General features: G+C 57.0%; 1 protein-coding gene across 22 annotated transcripts in view; it reads right to left on the bottom strand.

Moving 5' to 3' along the window:
• Positions 1–823: 823 nt before the first annotated feature.
• MAPT (microtubule associated protein tau) overlaps positions 824–12,569 on the bottom strand; it is a 37,180-nt gene continuing 25,434 nt past the window's right edge. For 10 of the 22 annotated variants that reach the window (XM_048926942.1, XM_048926952.1, XM_048926955.1 and 7 more), the window contains 8 exons: positions 11,938–12,070; positions 11,456–11,506; positions 10,779–11,044; positions 8,137–8,229; positions 7,896–7,988; positions 4,647–4,728; positions 4,399–4,511; positions 2,205–2,784 (listed from right to left, as the gene is read on the bottom strand). In XM_048926942.1, the coding sequence (XP_048782899.1) occupies positions 2,569–2,784; positions 4,399–4,511; positions 4,647–4,728; positions 7,896–7,988; positions 8,137–8,229; positions 10,779–11,044; positions 11,456–11,506; positions 11,938–12,070 (1,047 nt within the window). In that variant the 3' untranslated portion in view covers positions 2,205–2,568. Of the gene's footprint in view, positions 2,156–2,204; positions 2,785–3,115; positions 3,264–4,398; positions 4,512–4,646; positions 4,729–4,763; positions 5,121–7,895; positions 7,989–8,136; positions 8,230–10,778; positions 11,045–11,455; positions 11,507–11,937; positions 12,071–12,569 lie in introns of those variants that run through there. The other 12 variants (XM_048926953.1, XM_048926963.1, XM_048926961.1 and 9 more) reach the window with 9 other exon arrangements.

The following is a 12,569-nucleotide window of genomic DNA, read 5'->3' as shown; positions in this document are numbered from 1 at the left end:
AATTGTAGCCCTGCTGCTTCACCGGGGGGGGGGGGAGGGGAGGAGGAGGAGGGGGGGGTCCTGATGCTCAGCGTCCCCCAATGCTTTGGGTTCTGTTCTGAAGGATTTTTGTCAGCGTTTCTTTAAGGGAAACAAAAACCAAACCACACCAAATCAGCAACAAAACGGCGCTCCGCCCCCCCTCCCCCCCCCCCTTTCAATGCTTTTCTATTTATGAGGTTGAAAATTCCGACCCCTTTTAGCGTTATAAAAACCACAGGAAAAAGGAAAAAAAAAAAAAGGAAAAAAAAAGAGAAAAAAAAAAAACAAAAAACAACCCCCCAAAACGTCGTATTTTGTAAATATTTTCTTTTCCTGCTTTGAGCTGTTGTCATGTCCTTGTTCTATAGAGAAACAAAATGCTTTTCTTTCCGAGAAGCTGATCTTTGTTCATGTCTCGATTCTGTTGGCGAAGCACAGAGATGTGCTTATAAAAAAAAAAAAAAAGGAAAAAAAAATTAAAAAAAAATTAAAAAAAAATCGGAAAAAAAAAAAAGAAAAAAGAAAAAATCAATTAAAACAGAAAATATCCTCTGCAAAGAGAGCGTCTGTGTTGGGGGGGGGGGGGGTGGCGCAGAGGGCAGCAGAGGCGGCTTTGCTCAGTCGTGGGGTTTTGGTTTTTATTATTTCCAAATTCACTTTTACGGCAACAGTGGAAACCAGTTGTTGGACACGAGGACACCATGGACACCATGGACACCATGGACACGCACAGACAGGCAGCTAAGCTAGGATGGTACACCGAGATCAGACCTCCGCCCCCCCCCCCCCCCCAGCCCCCCAACTCCCCACCCTGAGGCTCCCGCTGTGGTTTGGACCCTCATCGGCCCCATCGGATGTGGGGAGGGAAAGAGGGGAAGGTGGGGGGCTGTGGGATCCCCCCCCAGCTGAGGGCGGTGGGGGCTGCGGGGGCTCTGGCTGCTCGTGTTCCAGCACTGCTGTCACCCCTCTGTGCTGCGCCCCACGAATGGGAGCCCCCAGCCCTCAGCCCAACGCCACGCAGCCCCCCGTCCCAACCCAGGTCCCAATGTGGCTCCAGCAGCACCCAGGAAAGGGGGGTGATGGCTCCATCCGGCACCTCGGCCTGAGCATCCCCAGCACCCCAGTGCCCCTCCTGGGAGCTCACAGCCCTCAGTGCAGCCCTATGGATGCCCCCTCCCCTCCCAGCAGCCGTTCATAGGGGTGCAGGGGGGGGGAGGGCGGTGCGGAGCTGCTCCAGCAGCACCTCAGCCTCTTTGGTTGGTGAAGGAGTGGGCACGGGGTGGGGGAAGGAGGGGAGAAGGGGATGGGTGCAGCACTGCCCCAAACCCCCATTGGCACGGGAACAACGACAGTGAAGGAACAAAGGGGCTCTGCGTGGTGCTGGGGGCAGGGGAGGCACACAGTGCCATGGGCTGCCATGGGGTACCATAGGGTGCCATGGGGTGCTATGGGGTACCATAGGGTGCCATGGGGTGCTATGGGCTGCCATGGGGTGCCATAGGGTGCCATGGGGTGCTATGGGCTGCCATGGGGTACCATAGGGTGCCATGGGGTGCCATGGGGTACTATGAGGTGCCACAGGGTGCCATGGGGTGCCATAGGGTGCCATGGGGTGCTATGGGGTGCCATGGGGTGCTGCAGCCCAGGAGGGCGCCGCGCTCAGCGCTGGGATGGCCACCACCACCACCGCCATTGCACCTTCCTCTCCTCTCCTCCTCCTCCTCCTCCTGCTGCCACCACACGAGCGCAGCAGAGCCGCGGAGCTGCCGCTTCTGTGAGCTCTGAGCTGACCTTGCAAAGGAAGGAAAAACAAAACAAAACAACAAAAAAGCCATCGCAACCCCCAGGTGTTACCGCTGCGCCCACCTCCGGGCGCCGTCCCCGACATGCGGTGCAGCGCCAACCACTCACTGACAGCATCATTAAACACATGCTCGTTTATGAAAACAACCACCCTGGCACGGTCCAAGCATATACAGACAAATCTACTCTACGACACGAGGGGCTGCCGAGGGAAAAGGGGGAAAAGCCTCGAATTGATCAATCATCCGCTGGGCACAGCCACGGAGGGGAACCCCCTGCTGCCCTGCCGGGGATGCCTGGCGGTTCTTAGTTTGCTTCGAACATCTCGGCTCTCAGAGGTGAAAACAAAAGGTTTCTTCTGAATCAGCAGGCAAATGGAAGGGGGGGGGGAGGGGGGGGGGGGTCCCAGGCAGAGCAGTGGGGCTCTGCAGAGCGGGGGTCTGCTCTGCCTGCTGCCCTGCAGGGATGGGGGGGGGGGGGGTGGGACGGGGGGGAGAGGAGGTTCTGTACCTCAAAGTGTCACTGATTGTGAAGTCCTGGAGCTAGAGCTGAATGAACAGTAAAAGCAGGTTAAATCATTAACCGAGTAGGGGATGGGGAAGCAGCTGTAAAAGGAACAGAGGAAGAAGGCCAGATTATTATTATTCGTGTTTCTTGGTTTTTTTTCTTTTCTTTTTTGCTTTGTTTGTATTTTTCCCCCCTCATCTTCTCTCTCTCTCTCTCCCACGGTGATGCTGTGCCCCATCACAAGCCCTGCTTGGCCAGCGAGGCGGACACTTCGTCGGCTAACGTGGCGAGCTGGGGGGAGTCCACCATGTTGATGCTGCCGGTGGAGGAGACGTTGCTGAGGCGGCGCGGAGAGGCGTCTCCAGAGATGGTGGGGGATTTGTAGACGATTTCGGCGCCGTGGTCGGTCTTGGCTTTGGCGTTCTCACGGAAAGTCAGCTTATGAGTCTCGATCTGCAACGAGAGCGGAGCCCCGTCAGCTGGGGAGGAGGGGGGGGGGATCCCATAGGGGCTGTGTTACCTGCGGGCATCAGCCGGGCTGTGCGGGGAGGAGGTGGCCGAGAGGCGGCATTGCGCTGCTCCACGCAGCCTCGGCCTCGGCCCCCTGCATCCCTGGGAACGGCAGCACGCCTGGGATGCTGCAGCTCCATCCCAAGGCACCACCACGGCTGCTCCTGCACCCCAGCTGGGGGTCGTGGAGGTTGGACGCCCGTGCGGCACGCAGCTGCCCTTCCCTCCAGCTTCCAGGGCTGGGGAGGGGAAGCGGACTGGGTTTGCTACTTACTGGTGCCCTCCCCAGCTGAATGTGGGGCTGGGGGCTGCCTCTCCGGGGGGGTGGGTGGCTCCAGCACCAGGGCCTGGAGCCCAGCGGGGTCTGGGCTCGGGGTCCGAGCAGCCTGGCACCGGCTCTTGTCTTCCTTGCCTTTCTCTCTCTACAGGTGAAGAAACCCAACCCAAGGCGGCGGGGTGCAAAAAACGCATCAGCAATTAAAAAACAAAAAACACAAAACCAAAACCAACGAGATCCGATAAACGTCAACCAGCAGGAAAAAGATTGAAAAAAAAAAAGGAAAAAAAAAAGTAAGGAAAAGAAATAGAAAATAAGGGAGAAAAAAGAAGATCTGGAAACCCAGCGTTGTGAGAATAAAAATGACGAGAAGCACAGGGCAGTCTGATGCGTGGAGCAGTGAGAGAAGGGTAAGGAAGGCAGCGATCCGGAGCAGGGGAAGAGCTGAAACAGAGCTGACCCTTCCCAGTGAGAAAAGAGTGCTTGGAGAGAGCAGCAAGAGGAGAAGCACTTTTCCCTTTGGGAATTCAAACCCAAAAAAACAACCTGTACGTTGTGTCCCCAGGCTGCAGCCCCAGCCCCGTGCTGAGCCCTGCTGGCACTCAGGGCGATGCAGCGCGGCGCCACCCAGCCTTGGATCCCCATTTCCACCTCCCCACACCACTGAGCTTCGCTGGGGAGGCTGAGGTACAGAGCTCAGCATCCTGCAGCGATGGATGCTGATTAAAGCTCAGCCCAATGCTCCACTTTCTAATTAAAGCTCAGCCCAGTGTTCCACTTTCACTGGAGAGCAGCCCTTGCGCCAGCTTTGTGCTGCGCCACTGGCACCACATGGCATGAAAGCAGATGCTGACAGCAGCATCCCGTACAGCGAAAGCTGGAGACACAAACCTCTCCAGAGAACAGCAGGAAAAGCAGGAAACCACAGCAGAGGGCATCACCCACATTCACACTCATCCAGGCCGGCCTGGAGATGCACAGAGCGCAGCTTCACAGCTCCAACCGACAGCCCAGGGTCGGTCTGTGCAGCCCTCAGCTCCACACAGGGGGGAGCTCAGGAGGATGGGGGTACAAAGCATCCCCCCCCCCCCCCCAGGATGTGGGCAGCAATACCTGCAGTGGGGCACAGCGCTGCCTGGTGAGCAGAGGGGTGCTGGAGAGGCGGCTGAGGCTGAGCCTGGTGAGCAGCACCTTCCCTGAGCCCACTCCTATGGCTCTTTGCTTGCTCCCCCCCTCCAAGGCTCACACGCACACAGGACAGCAGCCCTGCCCTCCTTTACCTTTTTATTTCCTCCTCCAGGAACGTGGCTGATGTTATCTAAGGACCCGATTTTAGATTGCACCTTATCTTTGAAGTCCAGTTTCTCAGATTTCACCTCCACTTGGCCACCACCTGCGACAGGAGAGCAGCGCAGGGCTCAGAGCCAAGCAAACAGCTCCCCTGCAGCAATGTGCTGCCACGAGCCTCCCAACCCCCCCCCCCCCGACCCCAAAATCCCCCCCATCCCAGCTGTGCAGATGTTGGTACCTGGTTTGTGATGGATGTTGCCCAGGGAACCGCATTTGGACGTGACGTGGCTCAGGTCCACCGGCTTGTAAACGATTTGAACCTGCCCACGTGGGAGAGAGGAGAAGGAGGTGAGAGAAAGGGGGGGGGGGGGGGAGCACGACATGGCAGCACCTGATCTGGATTGGAGGGAAAGGAGCAGCTCACACCCCAGGAGGATTAATGAGGTAAATGAAACGGTCATGAGAGATGGGAGGTCATTAATGCCCGTGTGCAGGAGCCTCTCTGATCACATCAGCATGCATGAGACCGCCTCTCCGCAGAGGGGGGAAGGAGAGGCAAATTTAAAGTGCTTTAAGTGAGAAAGTGGAGTGGTAATTAATTAAGATTTGCATACACATCATCCGAAAGGAGGAGATATACCAGAGAGAAAAAAAAAACGTAAAAAATAAATACCTTTTCTGGTGTAAAACATAAAGCTTATGTCCACAAAAACTGAAAGAACAGAAATGATCAATGTGCACAGAACTTGGATACAAGAGTGACCAAAAAAATACACATTTCTGAAAAAAAAACAACAATAACAAGGCTGTCATGGAGCTACAGAGGGTCAAAAAATAAAGAGAAATAAAGCCTAAAGATCCGGTGGGAGTTCATAGCATGGAACCTAAGCGGGAGTTGGAGCACACTGAAGCACGAGGGCACAATCCTGGCGTTGCTGCACCCTGGATGCGCAGCCCCAGATGCACACAAACACAGGGGGGATGCGGGCAGTGGAGAACAGGGAGGGCTGAGAGCCTCGGGGAGGGCAAAGCAGGGCACACACACAGCAGCGACACCGGGACAGAGGGGACAGAGGGGACAGAACGTCGCTGCATCCCCAGCGCCCTGCGATTGGGCTCGCACCCCCAGGAACCAGGCAGCCCTGGGAGCTGCAGGGCAGTGGGTGCTGCTCTCTGTGTGCCTGCTGAGCAGCCCCTCCATCAGCACTCACGGCTGGAGCTTCATCGCCTCCCTGCAGCGCCGGGAGCAGCGCTCTGTGCTGCCTGCAATGCCCTGCGTGCACCAAACCTCGCGTGGCCCCGTGCCCGGCAGCCCATCCTGACCCACAGAGCCACAGGTGGCAGCGGGGCTGTGCACACAGCATCGCCCCCCAGCTCCGCTCCGCAGCCAGGGAAAGGTGTGGGAGCGCAGCAAGGCAGCAAGGCCCGGTGCCAGCAGGCGCTGCAGGGCTCGAGGGCTGAGCCTGGACCTGCAGTAAGGCTGGATGTCAAACACGTGGGTCAGCCCCACCTCTGATGGTCAGACACACCGACAGGACATCGCACGGAGAGTGGGGACAGAGGGACGGGGAGAACAGCAACCGCAGGGGCTGAGAGCACACGGCAGGGACAGACGTGAAGACAGGGATGGGGAGAGGTCACACAATGCACTGAGCAGGAGGAGAGCCGGGCTCTTCAGAAGGCACAAACAGGAGGTGGGAGGACAGAGCTGTGCCCTTCTAACCCCAGTGTGCCCCGCTGTCTCTCTGTGAGAGATCTCCCATTTCCACAGCAAGAGACCCATCGCTGAGTCCTTCCTGCTCTCCTTCCAGCTCAGTGATTTTACAGACAAGACTCACTGAACTCTTTGTTATCCTGCTGGGGAGCAGAGCAGCACTTCAACAAGGAAGGCAAACAGGCACAGAGTTGTTTGCCTGCGAAATCAGTGCCAGAGACCTGGGGATCCCATCTCAGCATCAGCAATGCATAGGTCAGCTTCTGCCTAAAGCATCGCTGTGTCAGAGCACTGCCATGAGAAAGGCACTGAGCCCAGGTTCTGTATCTGCCCCCAGGTTATTATATCTGCCCCCAGGTCACTGTATCTGCCCCCAGGTTATTATATCTGCCCCCAGGTCACTGTATCTGCCCCCAGGTTACTCTATCTGCCCCCAGGTCACTGTATCTGCCCCCAGGTCACTGTATCTGCCCCCAGGTTACTGTATCTGCCCCCAGGTTATTATATCTGCCCCCAGGTCACTGTCTTTGCCTTGGAGCAGCATGGCTATGCAGGCAGTCACTGCTGACTGTGCTGCAGAGGATTAAGGCACAGCTGCATTGCACCCCAGTGGCTTCTTGTTGCCCCCCAGTCAGAGGAGCCCCAAGGCACAGGATGATGATCTCTACCTCTCTCTCTCGCCTGCTGCAGCTTTCAATGCCTGCTCAGTGTGTGCTGAGCTCTGCTGCCAGCACGATGATGCGTGGCACACATCAGCTCCTGGCCTAACAGCGCAGCAGGCAGCGCAGCCAGGGCAGGGCTTGGGTTTAAGACATGGCAAAAGCAGCAGGGAACGTGTCTCACAGAGGCCTGACCTCTGCAAAGCAGCTCCTCTGGTGTGCGAATAAACGTGGAATTACATCAGATTTAAGACCAAGGTGGCAAACCCAGTTACATCCTTTATGTGCCGAGCCCTCTGCGATGCTCGGTTTCTCAGGGAGGGCATCCAGAGATCAAAAACAGCACAGAGGAAACCCATGGGGAACATCTGAGGGCACCAGGAGGCTTCCACAGATGGGCACAGAGCGGGCACAGCCCCAGGGCTGCACTGTTTGGGGTCTCAGTGATGCTCCTCCCTTTGCCCACCACCATTCCCAGACCCAAACTCTGCCTCCAGAGCAGACGGTGCAAAATCCACCAACCCTGCAGAGCCCCTCCAGCTTTCTGGCACAGCACCTGGAAGCTGAGCGTGGTTACAGGTCAGGGAATGGCTGGAAATGCCCACGTTCCAATCCGTTTGCTCCGTATCACTTCAGGCTCAGCCCCCACGGGCACCAACACACACAGTGGACACGAGGAGAAGCTTGATATTCACATGGATCATACTTGCCTGATGGGAAAGGCCAGGAGCCTCGCTTCTACGTGCTGTGCAGGGCCACGTGCACCTCAGCAGTACAGTAAGCAACGAGGGCTGCATTTGCTTTTACATCTATCACTGACTGCACTGTGTGCAGGGGCCCGAGCCTCGCAGGCAGCGCAAAGCCTCAGGTTAAGAGATGTTTTGTTACAGACACGGTTTGCACGCGGCTCAGTTAGCTCTGCCCACGTCAGGCACGGAAAAGGACTCGTTAGGGCTCCTCTACCCACGTCTTCTGGGTTAATGGGTTAAACGACAGCACGTCACCAATTGCTATCTGACAGCAGCGCTGCTGCAAATAGCATTGGTGCTTGGTGTTATACAACATGCCACTACGGGGGGGGACCACAGCGCGCTCAAAGTGTGAAGGTACTCACACTGCCTCCTCCCGGGATGTGTTTGATATTATCCTTTGAGCCACACCTGGATTGAACGCTGCTAAAGTCCAACTTCTGATTAACAATCTGCACCTTTGGTAGCCAGAAAAGAGTCATTGCATGTCACCAATTGCTATCTGACGGCACGGGAGCTGCAGATAGCATTGGTGGTTCAGCGTACACAACATGCCACTTATCATTAAGAACCATTACAGTGCATTGAAAGTGTGAAGGTACTCACACTGCCTCCTCCTGGGATGTGTTTGATATTATCCTTTGAGCCACACTTGGATTGAACGCTGCTAAAGTCCAGCTTCTTATTAATAATCTGCACCTTTGGTAGCCAGAAAAGAGTGTGAGAAACAACATGATCATCTGCAGCTTGACCATGCGAAATATCACCAACGCCAGGAGCCTGCCTGCCAGGGCCAAGAGCAAAGGAGGACCTCTGGCTTGCTGCTCCAGGGTTGGAAGCTGAAGATGGAGGTGGGTGAGCTCTAGATTGAGCTGGATGAGATCTGCCTAGCAAGGCAGCCCTGGTTTCCATGCCAGAAACACCAGCAAGGAAGCCAGCTGCCCGTCTGCTTCCACTGAACAGAAGGGGGGACAGCAGACATGCTGGAAAGCACTGCTGCTCTGAGACAGCACCTGCAGAGCTGCACCACCGGGGTGGGCTGGGAGGAAGGATGGGGCCGAGAGACCCCCCCTGTGCCAGCACACACAGCTCTGCCCGGCCTCGGGGTCCAGCAGCTCCAAGTGAAGCCAGGGGCTGCAGCAGAGCGGCGGTGTGCCCAGCATGATGAGCTCAGCGTGGGGTTGGGCTCCAACTCCTTCTGCAGACGCAGAGGGAAGAAGCCGTTGTGCCCGGGATGCAGTGCCAGGACTGCAGTTTTCGTAACCCGTGTGCAGGTGGGATGGAAGCACAGCCCCAACCGAGCCCTGGGGCGGCTGCTGGCCTGCACTGCTCACACCACCTCCAGAGGGAGAGATGCTGTAATCCTGGAGCCACGTGCCATGCTAACTTCACTCCCCACCCCAAAGCCCGTCTGCAAGAACCCGCTGCAAGGGCAGCTCTGCTGAACGACCCCATGCACTGTCCCACAGCTGAACGCAGTGCCTGCTCCCTCCCCTGCGTGGACCGGATTGAATGAAGACCTGAACCAAAGGCAAACACCAGCGGGGGCACACAGTGCCTCAGCTCCCTCTGAAGAAAGGCCACCAGAAGCACAACGCTCCCCAGAGGGAAGGAGGCACAGCATCCTGCAGGAGAGCACCGCACCCGCAGCCTCTGCATGACCAGATCCCCACCGTGGTGAGGTGGCACCCTGGGCACCCAACCTTCCCATTTCAGCAAGTGCTGCACCACGGCTCTCCAGCACCAGGAGCATCACAGCTGCCACAGCCCTCCAGCGTTGCTTTTCAGGTTCACAGCAATTAATTCTGCAAATCAGGGCACGGTTTGGCCTGTCTGGGTTTAGAGAAGGCAGCGAACCAACAACCAGAGCGGCGCTCAGACAGCGCAGAGCTGCTGGTGAGGAGCAGCCCTTCGCAGTGCAGCACAAACCAGACGTGCAGAGAGAAAAGGAAAAGCACAAGTGCAGCTGAGGGTGGTGAAAAGAGGCCACCCCAAAGCCTTCCCCACACCGAAGTCACGCGCTCAGAGCCAGCAGCTTGCACACAACAGCATGCACCACGCCTGGAGGTTTCTCACGGCTCTGTTGCACGATGGCTGCAGACGAGGCAGCGATGCTCTGCTGGGCAGGCAAGCACACACACAGCGAGCCCAGCTGTGCTCACTGCCACACGTGCAGCTCTGTCACTCAGTATCTGTGTGACAGCCACCAGCTGCCCTCAGGCCTCCTGCCGTGCAGTGAGGGGCATCCCATAAAAGCCGCAGGACGCATCCACACAGCACAGAGGCACAGAGCACTGCACTGCTGCAGCTGTGTGGCTGCATTCTGCTGCTCTGGAGCAGTGGGGATGCACCACTCTTCACCCAGCTCAGGCTCTCTTTGCAGAATTCCCCTCTGCAGAGCTTGCAAAATCCACCACGACGCCCTATTTCCCAAGCACTCAAAGCACACAGCTCTCTTTGCTGCCCTCTCAGAAAAGCACTGGTGGTCCTCAAACTGACACTGCCACCAGATGTGGCTGTGCCACGCTGCTCCACCGCAGCAACTGCAGCTGGCTGCAGAATGCAATGCAAAACCTCACCAGTCAAAGTGGATCCCGAAACCCCAACCTGCTCAGCTTCTGCACTGCTTCTCTCATCAGTTCCAAAACTGAATCTACTTGCAACACCAGCAGATCCAGCTCTGGGTCACCTCAGAGCTGGTAGCAGCAGGAGGACCCCAGCAGGATCCCAGTCCTTGCACTGGTTGTGTTTTGAGAACAGCCCAGCACGCCCAAAGCTCTCTGCCCTGCCACGAGGCTGCAATTCCCTCCGCATGGGGGTTGCCTGGGGTCCCTGCAGGAGGCCGCCATCCTCTCACAGAAGTGACTGCTCCAGATCACGCAGCAGCATTCAGAAACACAGCCCTGATCCTGGGACTCCTTAGGGCTGCAGGTCCCAACTCTCCCTCTAAAGCTCTCCCTAACAGGACACCACAAGGCAGCATCACCCCCAGCAGCCACTGCAGGCCAGGCCACCCCACGGCCACGAGCAGCCCTCCCCGTGGTTCAGCTGCACTAAGCCAGGCAATTTCAGGACAACTGAAAGCCAACCAGCCTGAAAAACCTCCAACACTGGACATCAAGCTGCCCAACAGATGAAGCCCAGCTGCCCAGAGCCGTGCCTGCAGCCCCAGCTGGGTGCTGCTGCTCCAGGTCAGGCTCAGCCCCTCGGCACCCCCCATCCCCGCACAGAGCAGAGCCCAGCTTTACCTTGCCACCTCCAGGTTGGTGCTTCAGGTTTTCGGTGGAGCCGATTTTGGATTTGACGTTTTTCAGGTCGGGCATCGGAGCCGCCGAGGGCTGCACGCGGCTCTTGGCAGACGCGGGCGATTTGGGAGGCGTGCGAACCACAGCCACCTTCTTGGGCTCCCTGGCTGGTGGGGTGGGCAGAGAAGGAGTGCGGGAACGGCTGCCTGGAGTCCCGGGGGAGCCGGGACTGCTGTAACCGCTTCTGTCTCCAGACTTGGGCTGCTCACCTGGAGAAGGCAGGCAGACGCAGCGAGGTGAGCGCAGGGTGAGCACAAGGCACGCAGACCTGCCTGCCTGCTGGGGGTGGCCTGCAGCTCCCACAGCCCCCCATCAGCTCCCGCCAGGATGGGACAGACACCCATCAGATCCTGGAGCCAAAGCTGAGGTCGAAAGCAGCCTCCCAGCAGCTCCAAAGAAAGGAGTTCTTTATTGTCTGGATGACTGCTAAGGTGCCCCAGCCCGACATCAGCACGCATGAAGAACTACAAACAAAAGGCACTGAGAGGAACCCGCTCTCCTCTTTGGGGTTTGGAAGCGTTTTCACCGCGTTGTTTTGCATAATTAAATAAAGCTCAGATCACTGAGCAGCTCAGAACCGTCCCCACCTTAACAAATAAAAGAAGATCCTTAAACATCACCTTTCTCAGACTTCGCTGCTGCAGGGGGTGGCTTTTTCTGCTCCTTTCTGCCTGTTTAATGAATGAGAGAGGTGCTTAATAAGGACGGAAACTTCACTGATGGAAGGATTTAACGCAGCTCTGATAAGTGTGAAACAATGCACATATTCAGAAAATGCACTGCTGAAATGGAAATCCCCAACGCTGGGCGCTTCCTGGGCTTTGCTCCTGGGAATTACGGGCTAAAATCTCCATTCCTGCAATCGAAGAATTGATCCTCGCACCCCCAGGTCTTTGGGAAACATCGTCAAGAGAAAAGGGAGAGATGGATTAAAATGAAGCTGGTTAAATCTTCCAAATTGGAGGAAATCCCAGCGGCACGAAGCGAGCGCCACCTCCTACCTGCCGTGTTACCAACAGAGCACATAAAGCAGCAGCACCACCCTGACGGTGCAAAGCTCCCTGCCCCACAGCCCTGCACGGAGGTAAAGCCCCACACTTACCAGAGCCAGGAGGGGTCTTGGGGGCCGTGGGGGTTTTGGCTGGGATGCGGGTGGCGTTGCTGGCGTTCCTCTGTGCCTGCCCGGCTGCAGAGCGCGGCGTGGCCGGCTTGGTGCCACCCCTCATCTCCTGGCCCTGCAGGGACACAAAGGCAAAAGGTTCCATTTCTTTCCCTTCTCTTTTTTTTTTTCCCCCCTCTTGTTTTGCTGTCCCAATGGGAAATAAAGCCGCTCTTTGATTGCACAACAGAGGCTCCATCCACGAGGCAGACCCCAAACACAGACATTTCCTTTGTCCTCCCTCCCGTATGCACCCACACAGCATCTGCAAGGGTATGTAAACAGCAGCGTGCCATCGACTGCCTGGGGATCCTGCAGAAAAGCCCTCCCAGGTCTATAAACCAACACATCTGCTTTCAAGCTGTGCTCTGATGCTGCTCTGTGTGGCAAAGCTGAAAACGTGCAGCGGGGATCTGAAGAGCTGATGGGTCCCAGGGCTGCAGGGAACCATCACAGCCACACTGCATCCTCTTATCCAGAGCTGCAGCCTCTGCTCTCTCCCTCAGCACAGCTCTGTGTGACTGAGCGCCACCGAGGGAAACCCCCCCAGCAGAACGAGCCACAGAAGTGTGTGA

This window comes from Lagopus muta, chromosome 25 (genome assembly GCF_023343835.1).
Source record: "Lagopus muta isolate bLagMut1 chromosome 25, bLagMut1 primary, whole genome shotgun sequence".
In the NCBI taxonomy this organism is placed as follows: domain Eukaryota; kingdom Metazoa; phylum Chordata; class Aves; order Galliformes; family Phasianidae; genus Lagopus; species Lagopus muta.
Note: the sequence above shows the minus strand (reverse complement) of the source record. Positions and strands in the feature narration are given on the sequence as shown.